This window comes from Cynara cardunculus, assembly GCF_001531365.2.
Source record: "Cynara cardunculus var. scolymus isolate 2C chromosome LG 9, CcrdV1, whole genome shotgun sequence".
Lineage (NCBI taxonomy): Eukaryota > Viridiplantae > Streptophyta > Magnoliopsida > Asterales > Asteraceae > Cynara > Cynara cardunculus.
This window is the reverse complement of record NC_037536.1, coordinates 8,997,370-9,016,259: the sequence shown is the minus strand read 5'-3', so window position 1 is coordinate 9,016,259 and position 18,890 is coordinate 8,997,370. Positions and strand designations below refer to the sequence as shown.

Genomic DNA, 18,890 nt, shown 5'->3' with positions numbered 1-18,890 from the left:
ATTAGGAATACATACCTCTTACCACGGTAAGATTCATTTTTTTTGCCGACTCCAGTAAGAGGACGATCAGAGGTCGAAAATCTGATTGTTGATTTTGCTGTTAGGTAAACACTTTTACCTCTTACCCGGGTAAGCATCTCTTAACGGGTAAGAGGTGGTAAGAGATTAGTAAACAGCCCCTAAGATTGTAGTCCATCAAAACGGTATTGTATGCGATGATTTACCCAGTAAAAACTTATCGAGTAAGAGTCATCAGTCTCACTTACCGGGTAAAACTCTTATCCTTCTCATCGCTCTTATAGGGTAAAATTCTTGACCCTTGCAATATTCATCCTGTAAGATAAATGACTTCGTAAGCACTTACCGGGTAAACATTTAGTAAACAACCCCTTAAATTCCAATGATACCTTCAAAACAATTACAAATATATTATTAAAACACTAAACTAAAAAAATGTGTATTAAGAGGTCGCCTACCCTCTACGACCAGTGTCATTTAGATCGGGTAACTTTTCTTACCTGATGTACATGACAAGAGTTGAAAATCTAAAGCGATTATAGAGACAGAGTCTTTCATGATAAGTGATGGTGAAGACTATTATCCAGGTAAATTATTATATATAATACTATTTTAATATACTACAATTTTATCTTATAAAATAAATTATGGCATTGATTCCTATCGATAAGCATTTATATTTGGTTTTTTAAACTATAAAATGTTTGGAAGGGGACGAGGGAGTCCTGGTCTTGTCATCGCGTTGATAATCAACGCGGACCCTAAATTTCCACCTGCGACCCTCTCTTCCTGCTTCGACTGCAATTCTGCAAGACCAAGATTGAAGCACCAAGAGACCATGGCAATCGGAAAGGAAAAGTTGGAGGTGGTGGAGATAATCAAACCTCGAACCGACAACAGAGATTACAGAAGAGTCATCCTTCCCAACTCTCTTCAAGTTCTCCTCATCAGTGATCCTGACACCGATAAGGTATATCTTTGATTCAATCATACTTATTTATCAGTTTTAGGGATTTTTATTATTGCTGATAACCAATTTATTTGTTTTGATTGAATAACTATTGAGATGAATAATCCATTTTTGTTTTTTGCTTTGGTCAGTGTTCAGCCTCAATGAATGTTGGTGTTGGTTCATTTAGTGATCCTGAAGGTCTCGAAGGCCTCGCCCATTTCCTTGGTACGCATATTTTTCTTCCAGTTCTATTTGACTGTTAATTCTCTTCCCTTATAATTGTATACTCGTTTTATATCGAAATCAAAATCTGTTGAGCATCATAACAGAAGCAACGTTCTAGGATTATGTTATTTCCTTGATCAATATTAATCGTAAGTTCTTCATGATAATTTTGCACATCTGAGTGGCCGAACACATTCCTGATGAGCGACAGTGTAGCTTTAGGTCAAATGGACTAGTGTCAATTTTGGAGCAAAAAGTTGGAACAGATTAATTAATTGGTAACAATAGGTTGACCACTTCAAGTTGCAAACATCTATTGCATCAAGCACTAAATATTTGTAGTTTATTGTTAGTGATCATTTTACATGCATTCATATTCTTTGTGATGCAGAGTCGTTAAATATAATATGTAACTGTTTGTTTACTCGAAGCACCTATATATAGGGAGAAAATGGGTTGTTCTAACTCTCTAGTTCAACACTTTAATTGGTTTGAGTCCTACGTATGGTTTTTTGATTTATGATACAGTTATAACACCTCGCTGATTTCAAAAGCTAGGGATGTCTATACAATTTCAGTTGTAGCACAATTGTTGGTACTCTCTTGAAGCTGAAATCTTAGTCCATCTTAACAGCAATCTCTGAGAATTCAACATGTCCATTTAACCACATGGTTTCAAGTATAATATGTTTTGATATTTGTTAGCTATAATATCCATAGAAGTATCTATATACCCAAATTTAGAGTTTTGAGAACAATTCAAGGCTCACTAGTCATGTGTTCATCTAAAGATACATTTAAGCTCATTATATTTCTTTTTATTATTATAATTGCAGAACACATGCTATTCTATGCAAGTGAGAAGTATCCTTTGGAGGATAGTTATTCTACTTACATATCCGAGGTACTTGATATTGTATATTAGTTTTCTTTCTTTTTGGTACTCAAGTTATTTCATAGAAGATAAGTTATTGGGTCCTTGTTTCTTTCTCCCTTTTGCTTTTGGTTGGAGTTGATTTCAAAGAGCTATTATTGAATCCTATGTAGCTTTGGGGAGTTGCAAGCCTTTCTCACTACCAAAAAGCCAAACCAAACGTACTCGGAACATCCCACTCGGAAGTAGGGTCTAGGGAGGGTAAGATGTAGGCAAAGCATACCTCCACCGTAAGGGGTAGAGATGTTACTTCCATGAACACTCTTGATTTGCAAAACTTTTAGTGACGCTTGAGAGATTTAAAAAAGGTTTTGGAAAGCTTGAGACATTAGAAAAAGTACAAAAAAGTGTGAAAGCAACAACTTTAGAAAGTTTAAGAAGCTTTTGAAGAGATGCCCAGATCCGCCAATAATAGTAGCCTACTAGAGGGATATCTAAAGGGAATGTTAGAACATCCTACCAACCCTAATCCATTGCCTCCAAGAAATCCTATCAAAGGTCATGCCCTTGGAAAGGTCTAACACGTTCCATCCTCCTCACCAATGCCGTCATTTGTCTCCAGAAAACGTGCCCCACCACAATCTATCCCCTCAGCTTTTCCGCGATAGACTAACTCCTAGTTCTGTCCTGTAACCCTTATTTGGTAACCTGTCCAACATGGTCTGATCACGTGTCTACCACATCATATTCATTTATGCAACTTCCATCTTCTTCTCTTGCAACTCCTTTAGCATCTATCTGCATCGTTTGGTTTTGAGGGGAAGGCATCAAAATTATCCAAGTCTTTCTATTCAGAGGTTCTCAAAAGGAAATATCTGCTAAGGTTAAAGTCTATTTTTGTTAGTTATCTACTTGTGATTTATCATGGTATCAGAGTCACAAGGTCCTTGATAAAGCCATTAACGACTCAAGTTTGCAAATCCTGGCTGCTACTGTACCATCTCGTGTAAACCCTAGCTACCACCCTTGTACAAAACCCTAGCCTTATCGCTGTTACCTCGTAGTTAGCTATATGTTTTAACTTCAAAAGGAAAAAAATGAAACTTTTTTGAACTGTTTTACCAATTTACCCTTTGACTAACATTCTTTAACTTGCACCAAGGAACAATTTTCTTGAAATTAGGGATTTTCTGTGTTGAAAGAAGTCAAGTGAAGAATCTGCAGATTGAGCAGTAATCGAGGATAATTTATGTAATCCACTCTAGATAATAAATAATGTATCCAAACTGATTGTTATTGGTGCATGGGGGTGTTCAAAAAGACCGTGCGACCGAGAAACTGATCTGAAATTGTTTGATCCATAACCGAAAACCTAAAAAACTGGATATTCACAGGTTGCTTTCGTTTCTGAATTACAAGTACATGCGGGTACCCCACCGGCCGACCGCAACCGGATATAATATATAATATTTTATATTAAATATTTATATTATTATTTATATTTTTTAACCTAAAGCTAAAAGAGTAAAAGTCTTTTACCTTTTGGTGGTATGAAGTTGTGAAGGTGTCGACATCAACCGAAGAGTGGATGTTTAAACAACTAAACTTATTTTAATTTGTAGCACTTGAATTATTTTTATTTAGTTGTTGTGTAATTGGTTTAAATGTTCTAGTTTAGTATTATTTTATTTTGCAATTTATATTTTTTTTATAAATTCTGGTAACCGTGAACCAAACCGCTGGTAACCACCTTATTTCGGTTCGGTTCAACTCGGTTTCGGTTTGGGTACCCAGGTATCTGCCTCATGCAGTTCGGTTTACATTTTCCCTATTAACTGAACCAAAACGAACCATGAACATACCTATTGGTGCAAGACTCTCCAATGCTACAATTTTGTCATGATAAAAATGGCTTCACTACGGGTATATTTACAAATATATATGATACTCTTGAAGATACAGTCTTCATGAAGGTGATTTAATGGATAGTGTTTGAGAGGAACATTTGAAGAAGTTAATGAGTAATGGGTTTGACAGAAGTAGAAAGATTAATGCTTGTTCAAGTGGATGCATCACAAAGCTGCATATAATATTATGTTCTTGTCTAGCTTGTTATCAGATCCCACATTTACATTTACTCAAATATATCTTACAAACTTATAGCATGGAGGTCGTACGAACGCCTATACATCTTCTGAGCACACCAACTATTACTTTGATGTTAATGCTGATTGTTTTGAAGAGGCTCTGGATAGGTACATCTCATTCTTTTTTGACAATTTGTTACTACTTTGTTGCAGTTCCCATTTTGTTCTTGTGGAATTGTAGCAATAATGCCTTTTCTTGTATAGATTTGCACAGTTCTTTATCAAACCACTGATGTCATCTGATGCGACTACGAGGGAAATAAAAGCTGTCGACTCTGGTTTGCATCGATTTAATGAGTTGGGTGTTCGATTACTGCATACTTTCTTTGATGATGTTTCAGTCACACTCTCCTACTCTTTTTCATACAGAGAATCAGAAGAATTTACTCTCTGATGCATGGAGAATAAACCAGGTAATGTTGATTCCACATATCAATGGCTCAATGTTATGGCATAAGTTATTAGATGGAAGTATCAGTATGTGAGTTCTCTCAAGATTGCTCTCTGTATATGTGTTTGTGAAGTAACTTACTGGTTGTCATATACATCACACCATTCATAATATTGTACCAGATATTTAGCTTATGTTCTTCCATTTTATATCATTTATCTAAATTCAATATTTGTATGTTTATCCTTCATTTCCGCTATCATTTTGATGGCATTTGTGTTATTATATCCTGGTTCATTTGTCTTTATTTGTACTTGTTTCTTTTAATAGAAAGCTTGAATTTTTCCTACATCTTACTGTTCAATACATTCCACAGCGAAAGATTGCTTCCTATTCCAATAGTCTTATAATGTGAAGAGCATTCCGAAGTTCTAACTCCCATCTTTGCTTAACCATACTTTGCAGCTGCAAAAACATCTTAGTGCAGAAGGTCATCCATACCACAAATTCAGTACAGGTTAGCCTTTTAGGTTCATTCTTTACTACATTTTGACATATTGTAATAAAAAATAATTTGAAAGTACGCTACTGTAATAAGGAAAAATGAAAGTACAATGCTCTAATAAGTAAATTTATAAAAGTAGGTTGCTATTTCGCACAAAATTTCCATTTTGAATATTATAAGAGGATGAGATGGTTGTGAATATGAGTGATATGAACTTAAATGTCAATTTTGCATGCCATTCATCATGAATATGCTATTTTCATCATGAATATTAATATGCTATTCAACATGAATATGATATATAGTATACATAATTATGCTATTCATCATGGATATCTTATTTCGATTATGTTATTCATTATGAATATGCAATTTTAAATATATTATTCATCATAAATATGAATACGCTATGTATCATGACTATGATGTTTCATCATTATCTCAGAGCAGAGAGTGCTCCTCGGGTGAGGACATGATTATGTTATTCGTATACTGATTATGCTATTCATAAGCATGTTATTCTGATTATGCTATTCATATGCATGTTATTCTGATTATGCTATTCAATCATGAATATGATATTCAGAATATGTTTTTCTAAATATGTTGTTCTTCACGAATATGATGATATTTATCACGAATGAACATCAGTTCATGTATAAACCAGTTACAAAACTGGAAAAAGATATCGATATCGTTCTCAAAATGAAGAAAGAAAATGCTCATTTTTATATAATATGTTTGATCAACATATTAATTATGTTTATGATAATTTTGATTTGTTAACCATTTATTGTTCATAGATTCTTACTCTAAAATATGGTGATCGTTGGCTTCCTACAACATCATAAATTGACACCATCATCTATTGGACTTTCAGTTTGGGTCCAGTACTATATGTTGTCCGATTTAAAATTTCATCACAGCGTTGTCATCGTCCTTGTTCCCCAAGTCAAAATACACAGCTCATTTAGCCTCAAGCCCTATTGATAAAGTACAGATCGTAACATACATCGATATTTCGTCAATCGACGTGTTAATCCATGGAACTTCTAGCCCCAATATCGGGCTGTTACACCCTCCTCACCTCCTCGACCATTATACTCTCCACCCTCCTCACTGATGCCGATATCTTTCTCCTACAACATGGCCTTCACTGATTTATAGAAATAAGCATTATCTTCATATTCTACAGAATAAATGAGCTCTATTAGGTTTTGAGAGGAGCTCTAGCTTTTGACCAATTCAGAACATAGTCGAACCTTCTGACTCAACCTTCCAACCTTCCTGGACGGTGCGAATGAAGTCTTGCTTGAAGGTGGTGAAAATTTGAAGAAATTTGGGTTGGCTCGAATTCCTGTAGGGAACACTAACATCGCTGGACAATCATCAGAAATACCAAAAGATTTGAGATCTGCAAAGGCCAATGGACAGGAGAGCATAATCGCTTGGCTTATCATTATTATATCAAGTCTTAAATATCACATTTGCCCATAATATGTCTTATACAAGAAACCAACATATTAAAATATGATACAACTTGCAATGAATCTCTAAAGCACATTAAATCTTCAATGTTAACTTATTAAGAACTTCACAATCTTCTTGAATTTATCTTTAACTCATCTGTTAACACTATGATATAATGAGTCCCTATACCCTCAGTACAAGTACAACACTAGAAAATATGGTATGGCTCAGCATTCAAATAAAGTAAGCATGTGGTTAAGCGGTTATAAAAACTCAGGGAAAACATGCTGGAAACGATGATTATTCGACGTAGGCATCACATTCTACATACTACACAATGTTGAGTCATACTTGTCCCACATTTGACATTTAATGAACTTCAAGAAGGCTAGCATACTCCTGCATTAGGAACAGGTTCATCCCATTACATTGCAAGGAATGACCATCAAGGGGAAACTACAGGCCTGAAACAGTTTGCCTGGATAATACACCACACGAAGCGCATAGACAATAACCACAAGAAACCTATGAGCAGGGCTACAAAGCTATATCCCAAGTATCCTCAAATGTGGCATGCTATCTCATGCCACCTCAAATGTGCATGCTTGTGGACCTGCTTAGGCAACTAACACTGCTGAGGAATTTGGAACCATTATGGCTGGGGTCACAGCTCACATAATGGATATTTGCATATAGTGATGCAATTTTTTAATCTTTATGAACACGTGATTGAATGAAGTAAAAATATCCACTTTTAATCTGTTACCAAGAATTTTGAAGCAGGTAGTGGTGATGAACTCTTCTTTTTTACAAGTTTCTCTTATACTTTCATAAGAGTGATTGAAACACGGGTGAATTTTAGGGAAGACAGGTGGAGCTTATATTATGTCATCATACAAAGTTCTTCTCCTATTTGGAAAGAAACTTTATACCTTTTTCCTTGAGTTTTAAGTATTATGTTGGAACATCTATCACAAATTTAGGTTTCTGAAACTGCTGACTACCAGTCATTTGTATTTCATCCCATGTATAGGGAACTGGGATACACTTGAGGTAAGGCCAAAGGCAAGAGGGGTAGATACAAGGGATGAACTCCTCATATTCTACAAAGAAAATTACTCGGCCAACCTCATGAATCTAGTTGTTTATGCTAAAGGTATGCAAGTGTCAGGTTTTAACAGCCTTAATAAAGTGATTCGTCAGCTTAATCTGTTAATGTATTGTGTTTAATATTTATATCTTCAGAAAGCCTGGATAAAATTGAAAGCAGGGTACTGAGTAAATTCAAAGAAATAAGGAACATTGACCGCATTCATCCCAGTTTCCCTGGTCAGCCATGCACCTCTGAACATCTTCAGGTATTTACAGAAGTGCTATATTTGTTATTCCTAGTTTTGTTAATCTTGTTGTATGACAGCCCTCCTTCCTCCCCTTATCTAAGTGTATTAATGACAATTAAAATATGATTACATGTGAGTATAGTGTTGTGATTCATTCTAAACATTTGTGCTTGTCGTGTCGTCATAAGAAACAACCCTTTAAGACTTGCATGACCCGTACCAAATTGAAATTGGCCATGGAAGCACATGCAAAAAATATTTGTCTATGAATTTTACCTGCTTTGTAGGTTGACTATTAGACTCTGTAATTTATATACTGTTTTTTTTTCTCTGGAGAGGGTTATGATGCCACTCTTATACTTTTGATGCTGATCAAGGCTAAAAGAATTTCTATCAACTTATTAACACATTATTTTCAATTTTTGTTCCCAAATCTTAGAGGTTTGGGTGCTTCAAGGGACATTTTCGAAAATATTAAGATTTAAGGAATAATGGGTGAGTTTCTCATGATGGCCCTGGCAATGAAGATTTTGTGCAATTGTTCTACTGTTACCATATATTGCAGCATGAGGAATTGGTCTGGGGTTGAGGGGCAAGGCTGGGGTCGTAGTAATTATTTCTGATTTGGGATGGACAGATGGAGTTGAGTCCTTGAAACTTCTTTCTATATCATTTATCTCATGAAAATGTTTAAGGAATTATATATGATATTGGGATCAATGTTTCCTTCCTGTCTTTTTGCATTTGTTTCTCAGATAATTGTGAAAACTGTCCCTATAAAACGTGGTCACAAGCTGAGAATTACATGGCCAATTACTCCTGGTATTCATCATTACATGGAAGGACCGAGCAGGTATCTTGGTCACTTGATTGGTCATGAAGGAGAAGGATCGCTTTTCTATATCTTGAAGAAGTTGGGTGGGTTTTCGGCATTTTTAAAAGCTTTCGTGACTTCTTTTCATTTCTTTTGTGTGTATATGCTTTTGTTACGTTTCAAGGTACTAGTATGTGTTGTACAGTTATCAACTTCTTATTGTAGCTTGAATTTCACTCCTTTGTGGATAATTGAAACTTATACATGTCTTTGCTTTGTCATTGTGTGTCGCCAGAGATTCGATCGTGGTTTACAATTATAGCTTTCATACCTGTTTATTTTTTCAACTCCAGAAAAAAGAATCCAGTCAAAATCTTTTTTCTTACATAAAACCATTCATATATCGTATATGCGGGTGTCTAGATAACAATCATGAATGATTCGTTATGAAACGTTGTAAATAAAAATTTGATTCCTAAATAATCTAATAGCCTTTACTGCACAATTATATGCCTGTAAAGTGTGATCAAATGAAGCAAATTGTTATATCAAACATTGAAATTTATAATAATTAAAGTAATTACTCCCTCCGTGCTAAAAAATTTAGCACTTCCTATTTTTGGTCGTCCCAAAAAATGGAACATTTTCTATGATTCCACTTCAAACTTTACCAATCTGCTTATTATCAACCAGTACAAGATGTTGGTGAGATTGATTTTTGTCCACAAACTTTTTCAAGGATTGTGTTATTAAGGGGCATTTTAGGTTTTTTGTTATTAGTCAAAAACTCTCATTATAATGTGCATCAGGTCAAACTTTGCCTTTTCTTGTGGGATGGAGGGAGTATTATTTATTTTCACCGGTGGTCTTGCTCACCATTTGGTACAACCATTGAATAGTCTGTACATGTGTTCAAAGTGCTGGGCAAACATCAAATAGTATGTAAAAAGATTTCTGATGAGAATGTCAAATAGGGTTGCTGAGTGATAGAAATGCCAGGGGCATGATTCCAAAACTTTGGTTCAGCAATTAGCACAATGAATATAGTTCTGCTGAAGAGGATGTATGGTTGGGATGGACCTAGCTGTGCTCAAGGGCTATCCTCTTGCCTTAGGAATCCCTCTTAAAAATTTGAAATGTGGAAAAACTTCAGGCTTTCAAGTCTTCTGTGAAGATGCATCATTTGGTTTAGCCACAATGACATTGACGACAAGGTTTCTCTCTATTTCTAGTAAAGCCAAAACTTCTCTATTTGGATTCAATTTGTAATGATAGTTTATTTCGATGTCACATGATCTCTCTTGGTGGCTCTTTGTTGAGAAAAAAATAGTGTTCGAATATCTTGGATGATTTCATGTTGGACGACTCTGCCATTTGAATTGAAGCCTTCTATTGCTGTGGTCCAATACTTATACTCATGCCTCATCCTGAATGCTTTTATTTCCAAAATTAAAATGACATGTTTTTGCTTAGTGTCATGATGTGGTAAAACATGTTCTATAACAACAAAATGTGGTTTTGTTCTCCATGACAATCCAATTTTCTTTTGACTGGTATGTTGAATTATGTTATTATTTGCATTTGGTTAATTTGCATGGCTTCCCTTTGTTAAAATAGCCCCTCTTCCAATTTGGTTCCTGAGTGAGTAGTTACACGAAACTGGTTGCAGGTTGGGCTACAAGTTTATCTGCTGGTGAATCAGATTGGACTGTTGAGTTCTCTTTCTTTAAAGTGGTTATTGACTTGAGTGATGCTGGTCATGGTTAGTGTTTCTAGTCCTTTGTGCATGTGTCTGTCCATGTTCATTCTTTCATTCATCTTAACCATAAAAAAGAGGATAACCATGTTCCTACTCCAATAGCTTGTCTGTTGAGATATTGGTTATAATTTCTTATGTGTTAATTAGATCCTGACGTCATTTGTAATATTTGTTTCATGAAACGCATGGTGGACCTATCTGGTGTTTCTTCCTGAAAACAATAGCAAATGTTGAACATATCATTGGGCTCCTTTTCAAATACATTTCGCTCTTGCAACAATCTGGTGTTTGCAAGTGGATCTTTGATGAGGTACACGTGAGGCTTTGTGTTTGTGTATTTGTGTGTATTTTACCCCTTTATGAGCTGCTTAAGGGTGAACGCCTGCAATAATTATTATTATTTGAGGTATTTAGATTTGCAAACTGCCATTTATCATTGCTTCCAATAATAATTTATCTGATGTAAACTGCAGCCTTCTGTCCCTGTCCCTTCCTCTCTCTCTCTCTCTTTCTCTCTCTCTCTCTCTATATATATATATGTGTGTGTGTGTGTGTATAAATTTCTGTGTCCATTTTATTATACTTGGTGGTTACACGAAAATCTTGATCCCTTTAGCTGTATGTCCACTGATAGACCAACCTACTTTATCTGGCTGTTATGACTCATCATTTGTGCTTATCCGCTTGCAAGGATTTTTTTTTGATTTTTCTTCAAAGGAAAAATGAGGTGAAACCACTTAGTCCCTGCGTATGCAAAAGAGAATCCCATTAAAATATCCTTAATATATGGTTCTGCTTTGGCATCCTGAAGAAAGATGGGAAGTAGAATCAAACTTCTGTCCTGGAAAGGATGGATAATCAACTGGAAGTTATGGGAGTCAAGCCTGGATATAGCTTTTTGACAAAATTGATCATTTCTTATCATCCAACATCAATTTGAGGGGGATATCAAAGAGAGAGATCATGAAGATTAGTTGAATAAGATTATGAAAGTTATTCATTACTATATCTAGTGTAATAATTGTATATATATTCTTAGTTGCTTATTTGGAATAGATTAGTTGTATATTCTTAGTTGTTATTAGGAAATATGTTAGCCGTATATTTACTTTCAAAAATACATTGAAACATAACTTATTCTGCAAGTGAAAGGATTCTCAAGAAGAGGATATGCAATCATAGGATTGTTAATACTTCCAGGCCCTCTTTTAACTCCATAATTTTCCCCGAGTATTTGACTGGCTGCAGAACAGCTGGGACATTTTAAAACATTGAGCCTTATCAATAAGAATATTACTTGAGGTGTCGAACGAGACATATTGCAACTTTTTAAGTCGCAAAAAATACATGGCTTAAAACATGGTACCTAGACATGGAATGAAATATACCAAGATCCATGCATACTTTTCTGTTTTGCTGTATTGCTTTTTAACAGATTTAGGACTTCTGCTGTGTTTCTTATTCATTCTTGACAGAGAAGCATATGATATAAATACACAAGGCCAAGGGAAAGAAAAGGAAACTATTCTATGAATCCCTGATTTTATGGGATTGCTTACGATCACTAATATGGGATTATAATCGGCTCCCATTACTTCTACATTAAATACATAATCATTTACATTTTTACATTTTCCCACACTCCCCCTCAAGCTGGTGACTGGAAATTTCCCATTCCTAGCTTGGATAAAATTCTCTCGAACATCGGTCTACTTAGGCCTTTGGTGAAAACATCTGCTAGTTGTTCATGAGTAGGCACGAATGGAGTACACATTAAGCCACTGTCTAGCTTCTCCTTGACAAAATGTCTGTCAACTTCAACATGCTTTGTTCGATCATGCTGAATTGGATTGTGAGCTATGTTTATTGTTGACTTATTGTCACAATAAAGCTTCATTGGTGCCTCCCACTTGATCCTTAGATCTTTTAGGATGATTTTTAGCCACAATAGTTAGCATATACCATGTGCCACTGCCCGAAATTCGGTTTCAGCACTAGATCGTGCTACCATGCTGAGCTTCTTGCTTCTCCATGTCACAAGATTTCCTCCGAGAAACGTGCAATACCCTGTTATCGATCTATTGTCAACTGATGACGTAACATAGCTTGCATCGGTGTATGCTTCAAGAGTTACACGGTTATTTCTTTCAAACAGGATTCCCTTTCTCGGTGCTCCTTTGAGATACTGTAAAATTCGGTGTGCGGCTCGTAATGGGTTTCCTTTGGATTATGCATGAACTGACTGACCATGCTTACATCATAAGCTATATCAGGTCTGGTATGAGACAAATATATAAGTTTCCCCACAAGCCGTTGATACATTTCTTTGTTCACAATTGCATCTTCTTCTGTATTTCCCGGTCTATGATTCGGGTATATAGGAGTACTACCAGGTTTGCATGCACCTTGACCTGTTTCCATGAGCAAATGTATAACATACTTCTGTTGGGATATAAAAATTCTCTTTCTTGAATGAGCAACTTCAATTCCAAGGAAATACTTGAGTCTTCCTAAGTCTTGATCTCAAATTCTTTGGCTAGACATAGGCTCACGACTTGTTGCGCTTCTTTATCATCTCCTGTTACAATGATATCATCCACATAAACCAGTAGCTTTGCTATTTTTCTTGTTTTTGAGTGCTTGATGAACAGAGTGTGATCTCCTTGATTTTGTTTATATCCCAAAATTAACATAGCCTTGGTAAATCTCCCAAACCATGCTCGAGGAGATTGTTTTAAGCCGTATAGTGCCTTTTTTAACTTACACACCGTATTGGGTTATGTTCCTTTTCCATAACCAGGTGGAACATCCATATAGATCCCCTCCTCAAGTTCTCCGTGCAAGCATGCATTTTTTACATCAAATTGATGCAAATCCCAATCAAGATTAGCAGCTAGGGATAGAATTACCCTAACTGTATTCATTTTTGCTACAGGTGCGAATGTCTCAAAGTAATCAATGCCAAAAGTCTGCATATATCCCTTACCAGTCTTGCTTTATACCTCTCAATTGACCCATCCGTGTTGTATTTTACTGTATAAACCCATTTGCATCCTACTGGCCTTTTTCCTTCCGGCAATTTAACCAACTCCCAAGTTTTATTCTCTTCAAGTACTTCCATTTCTGCATTCACGGCTTGCTTCCAATTTTCATTAGATAATGCCTCAAATAAATCTGTAGGAATGGAAATGGAGTTAGAGGTTGACCTGAAATGTTTTGTAGGTGGGAGAGAATGTTTGGAAAGAGGTGTAGCATGATAAGGATACAATGGTTTTTTTGTGCATTCTCTTGTTCTCTTTCTAACGACAATAGGCAGAGATCGGTCACTTGTTTGAGATTCAGTTACGCTTTGCAAGGGTGTAGAGTCGGAAATTGTTACCTCGTTTGAAGGACCAATATCAAATTCTCGGACTTGCTCAGGTCCAAGAATGTTCTTCTTTTGTCTTGAGTATACAAGGTTCTTCACGATCTGGTGGAATTGTTTCAGAGTTATGACTTATGAGTGACAGGAGTACTTGGGGAGTGTTCAAGCTTAGGGATAGGAGTGGAATGAGATTGGGATGGAATAGGCTCCCGAGCTGGTGAAACTATTTCGGGATCGTGGATAATAGGAGTATCTGGGGAGTGCTCAGGGATAGAAGTGGAAGCTAATATAGATAAGTCAAGTAAAAGATCTTCCAGGCTACCTTTATCTTCCTTTCGATCCTCCCCCTGAAAATAAGGTTGGGTGAAGTAGGGATTGTTTTCGCTAAAGGTTACATCCCTTGACACAAAGAACTTTCTAGATGGGGGGTGGTAACATTTGTTTCCTTTCTGGGTTGAGGAATATCCCAAAAAACACACTTTAGAGCCTGAGGATCAAGTCTGTTTCTATCTTGGCTATGGACGTGAACAAATGAAATACCTCCAAGAATACGGGGTACAAGATTGTTGGAAGTGGACACATTTGGGTAAAAGGAAGAAAGTACATCCATAGGACTTTTGAATCCTAGAACTCGGGTAGGGAGTTTATTTATAAGATAAGTTGTTGTGAACGATGCTTCTCCCCAAAAATGTTTTGGAATGTTATTTTGAAATAATAATGCTTTGGTTTGATCTTATAAATGCCCATTTTTCCTCTCCGCCACTCCGTTCTGTTGAGGTGTTTTAACACATGAAGATTCTTGAATTATTCCCTCTTTTGAAAATAGGACGTGAGAGTTTGATTGAATAAGTCTCGAGCATTATCGGATCTTATTTTTTGAACTTTTACTCCAAATTGATTTTTTATCATCAAAATGAAATTAGGGAGAATAGTGCTAGCATTAGACTTATGTTTTAATAAGAACACCCAAGTAACCTGTGTACAATCATCAATGAAGGTCACGAACCATCTTGAACCGACACATTGGAAATATTAGATGGACCCCAAATATCAGTGTGAATAAGATAAAAAGGAGAGTTGCTTCTTTTATCACTAATAGGAAAAGGGATACGCTTGTGTTTAGCAAGCTCACATACCTCACAATGAAGACTTTCAACATCGATTGTTTTAAACAAATAAGGAAAAATAACTTTAATAATCCTAAATGAGGGATGACCTAAACGACAATGATGAAGTATGATTTTTTCTTTATTGGAAAGAATAGATTCTGATACGAGAGTGAGATAATTTGTACTTTTTGGCATCTCAAGACAATATAGGTCATCCTTTTCCTTAGCATGTCTTATCGTTTTCTCCGAATCCTTTTCCTGTACCAAACAATATTCGTCATAAAATACCTCTTGACAAGGTAAATCTCATGCTAGTTTCTTTACGAAAATCAAATTAGTGGACAATTTTGGGATGTAAAGAACATTTTTTAAAAGAATGGATGAGCTGAGTTGGATATCTCCTATACCGGCTACAGTGGTTTGAGTTCCATTAGCAGTGACAATTTTCTTGTTACTTGGACAAGGTGAGTATGTGGAGAAGTGTTTGGAAGAGTGAGTCATATGGTCAGTTGCTCCCGAATCAATGATCCAGGAGTATTTTAGGGTTGTACGTGAGACATTAAATCCAATTGAAAAAGGATGCTCAACTGAATAGGTTAAAAAACAAGTACCTAGGAATGAGTATCACCACAAGAAGGTTTTTCCATTGTGCTGAAAAATGACCTGAGCTTTTCCACTTCCTCTTGATTAAGGTTTGCTGGCTCTTGTTTGACTTTTGGGGTTGGGTCGATTGCGACATGGGCTTGTCCTTTTTCTCTAGCCGTTGCACTTTTCTGGCCCCACTCTTGGCTTGGAGGTTTAGCATGTAACTTTCAACATTTCTCCTTGGTGTAACGTGCCTTTTTGCAATAAGTGCACCATAACCCATCTCGATTTTGAGTCCCGAGTTGATCACCTTTCCCAGATCCCAATTCGTAGTTGGTTCTGTTTTCCCTCCTTATCTTGACATTTTTGGCCACCATTGCCGAGCCATTCATTGGAGGGGTCTCAAGCATTAAGGTTCTCCTGCTCTCCTCATTCTTGAGAGAGAAGCATCCAATATAAATACACAAGATAAAGGGAAAGAAAAGGGAACTATTCTATGAATCCCTGATTTTATGGGATTGCCTACAATCACTAATATTATGGGATTATGATCGGTTCCCATTACTCCTACATTAAATACATAATCATTTACATTTCCACAATATTTATCCGAGATAATCTTTACATTAAATACATAATCTTTCTGCATACAGTTTAATAATAGATTAAGGTCCAAGTGTCTTTATAGCTTAGACTTAGCATGATATGTTAGCTTCCAGGCTGTTTGAATAATCGGTGGATGAAATGAGTCATGGCCATATTTCTATTTCCATGTTTAGTTGCATTAGCTTGAGTCAACCTTGCAAACGAAGTTGACGCTATCATTTGGTAGAGATGACTATAAGTATTTGATATAGAAATTTCGTTTTGGATGTATGCATGAATAACTCTGAGAACCATTAACTGAATGTAATGTAAAAGAACAAAATCATATCGAACATACAAGAATCCCCTACATGTAGTTGCATGGCGTGCAACTTTAGGCAAGGAGAGGATAACTTAAACCATGCAACTTGCACAGTTGTAGTATTACAAGCAGTAAGCCAATAAGAACCCCTAAATGAGATAGAAGGGCACTGATCACTTCAGTGCGTTGTTTTAGGCGAAATTCTTGGGAGAGATCTAGCCTCTCGAAAGTAAAGAACATCTTGTAATCATCTTATTTTATTTGAAATTATGCATTTGGATCATTGATGCATACCGGTGTTCCAAATGCGTAATATATAATAAAACGGGATGATTACAAGATGTTCTCAGCTCTCAAGAGGCCGAGATCTCTCTCTAGGCTCTTGCAAAACTACAAAATAATGAAATTGATCAATCCCTTTCCCCCCTTCGTCCCATTATTTATACTACTTATGCAAGTAATTGACTATCCAATCCAATCTACCAACTTTGACCCGTTGACCTCCAGCACTACCTAGGGTATAACGGGTTCCCTTTTTCACTCGTATACTTGACGATGCTTTCATTATGTTTGGTAACATGTAACAGTAAAAACCTTTCACTTGTATGATGGTACACCTGCAAAGTATAAAGTGTAAGTTATATTCAGCCACACCACTCTTGGGCATCATCTTGGGAATTCATCCCAAGAATCACATGTACACTACTCGCATATTCATGATCTTTGCCGTGCTTACAGGATATTATTAGCACATACCTTCAGAATTCTAGATGGCATGTACTCTAATGCTTCCTACATTGGTTTGTTCTAATTTTCTTCGGTTGTCATGTTATGCTGCATGTTTCTTCAAATTGTAGGTGACTGCTCTGTTAGTTCATATAGTTGTTTATTTGTCTAATTTTGTTTCGGTTATCATTTTTTATTGCATGAATTTTCAACTTACTAACAATTCAGTTTTGATATGATACATAAAGCTTTCAGCAATTTGCGAGATGGTTTTTCATTACCAGGACAAGATTCCTCCAATTGATTATGTGGTGAAAATTGCATCAAATATGCAGGTATTTTGCACCTTTTGTAGCATGTTGTTAATTTAGGATCCGTGAATTTTCATTATGATGGTTATTTCTTTGAAACTGTTTGTGGTTGATGGTTATTGATTTCCAATTACATATAATTACTATGCAGTATTTTGTCCCAAACTGATTGGTGTAGAATAAACATAAACCCAATCGTAAATTAAAGATGAGTGAGGTGTGCGAAGTTAAAATTAAACATGAACCAATGTTGTGCAATTTCAGTAGGGAGCGTATTTGCGAGGGGGCACACTTTGGGTTTTTTTTGTGGGGGGGGGGGGTTGCCCTAAAAGGACAACCTTGATTATCGAGGCTCCATAATTCAAATGGAGGGAGAAGGAGAGGATAACATAATTCATCGCATAAAGACAAGCTGGCAGAAGTGGAGGGCCACCACAAGGGTGTTGTGTGACAAAGTCTCGCTAAAACTGAATGGAGAATTCTACAAGGCAGCCATCATCCTAGCTATGTTGTATGGTCCGGAATGTTGGGCGACACGAAGGCTATTGAGAAGAAGTTGGAAGTTGTAGAAACGAGGATGCTTAGGTGGACTCATGGTTGAACCATCTTGAACACAAGGTTTTAAAGTAAGAAAAATCAAGCGGAGGCGTTTTCCCTTGATGAGGCGAGGCGTAAGCCCTGAAGCAATAAACAAATAAAATTCAAGATAATTCATATCATGCAAAACATTATCTAATATCAAACTATTAAAAGTCACTGTAAGTTCATAAAAATATTAAAAATGTGAATTCATTGATTTCACATTTCATAATTTCATGAAATACGATCAAATTCCATTGCTCCACTTTCATAGGAGTAATCTCGATCATCTTCGTCTCCCAAATCCACTTGAATACTTTTCTTCTTCCTTGATGACGAGCTTCAGCTTGCATCCTCAACTTTATTGTCACCTTTTAATTGGTGCATTGTCTATATCATCATCTTCGTACATCATTCGGGTTTGCAACCATGGCTTATCTTCAACAATCGAAGGATCATCTTCTTTTAGTGATTGTTTCGTCATGAATCTATGCTTCAACCTCTTAGGGTGCGTTTGGTTTGCGGGATTGGAATGGAATTGGGGGGATTTGGATTTGAAATCCATTCCATTCCAGTGTTTGGTTTGCTGGATTGTGAGAAATTGAAATCCATCGCTTCCTTTGAAATCCCATGAACAATGGATTTAAGAATCCTTCCCATATACCTGGGATTTTAGAATCCATTCCTTTTTGCCCTAACCTACCCATCGGCATCTTCTCCTCCATCGCATCGCTCACCTCCGTCGCTCTCTCCCGGTCGTCTCCATCGCCGTCGCTTCCCCCTCGATCGTCTCTGTCGCCGTCGCTCCCCCCCC

The 18,890-nt window shown here is 36.4% G+C and overlaps 1 protein-coding gene across 5 annotated transcripts in view; it reads left to right on the top strand.

Annotated features, from left to right (window-relative positions):
- Positions 1-751: 751 nt before the first annotated feature.
- Positions 752-18,890, top strand: part of LOC112517896 (insulin-degrading enzyme-like 1, peroxisomal) — a 39,344-nt gene continuing 21,205 nt past the window's right edge. The window contains exons 1-13 of one of the 5 annotated variants that reach the window (XM_025125274.1): positions 752-988; positions 1,120-1,195; positions 2,032-2,099; positions 4,233-4,324; positions 4,421-4,494; positions 4,586-4,629; positions 5,073-5,124; positions 7,616-7,738; positions 7,828-7,940; positions 8,678-8,840; positions 10,406-10,498; positions 10,720-10,805; positions 17,435-17,521. In XM_025125274.1, the coding sequence (XP_024981042.1) occupies positions 857-988; positions 1,120-1,195; positions 2,032-2,099; positions 4,233-4,324; positions 4,421-4,494; positions 4,586-4,629; positions 5,073-5,124; positions 7,616-7,738; positions 7,828-7,940; positions 8,678-8,840; positions 10,406-10,498; positions 10,720-10,805; positions 17,435-17,521 (1,203 nt within the window). In that variant the 5' untranslated portion in view covers positions 752-856. Of the gene's footprint in view, positions 989-1,119; positions 1,196-2,031; positions 2,100-3,863; positions 3,993-4,232; positions 4,325-4,369; positions 4,514-4,585; positions 4,630-5,072; positions 5,125-7,615; positions 7,739-7,827; positions 7,941-8,677; positions 8,841-10,405; positions 10,499-10,683; positions 10,806-17,434; positions 17,522-18,890 lie in introns of those variants that run through there. The other 4 variants (XM_025125273.1, XM_025125277.1, XM_025125275.1 and 1 more) reach the window with 4 other exon arrangements.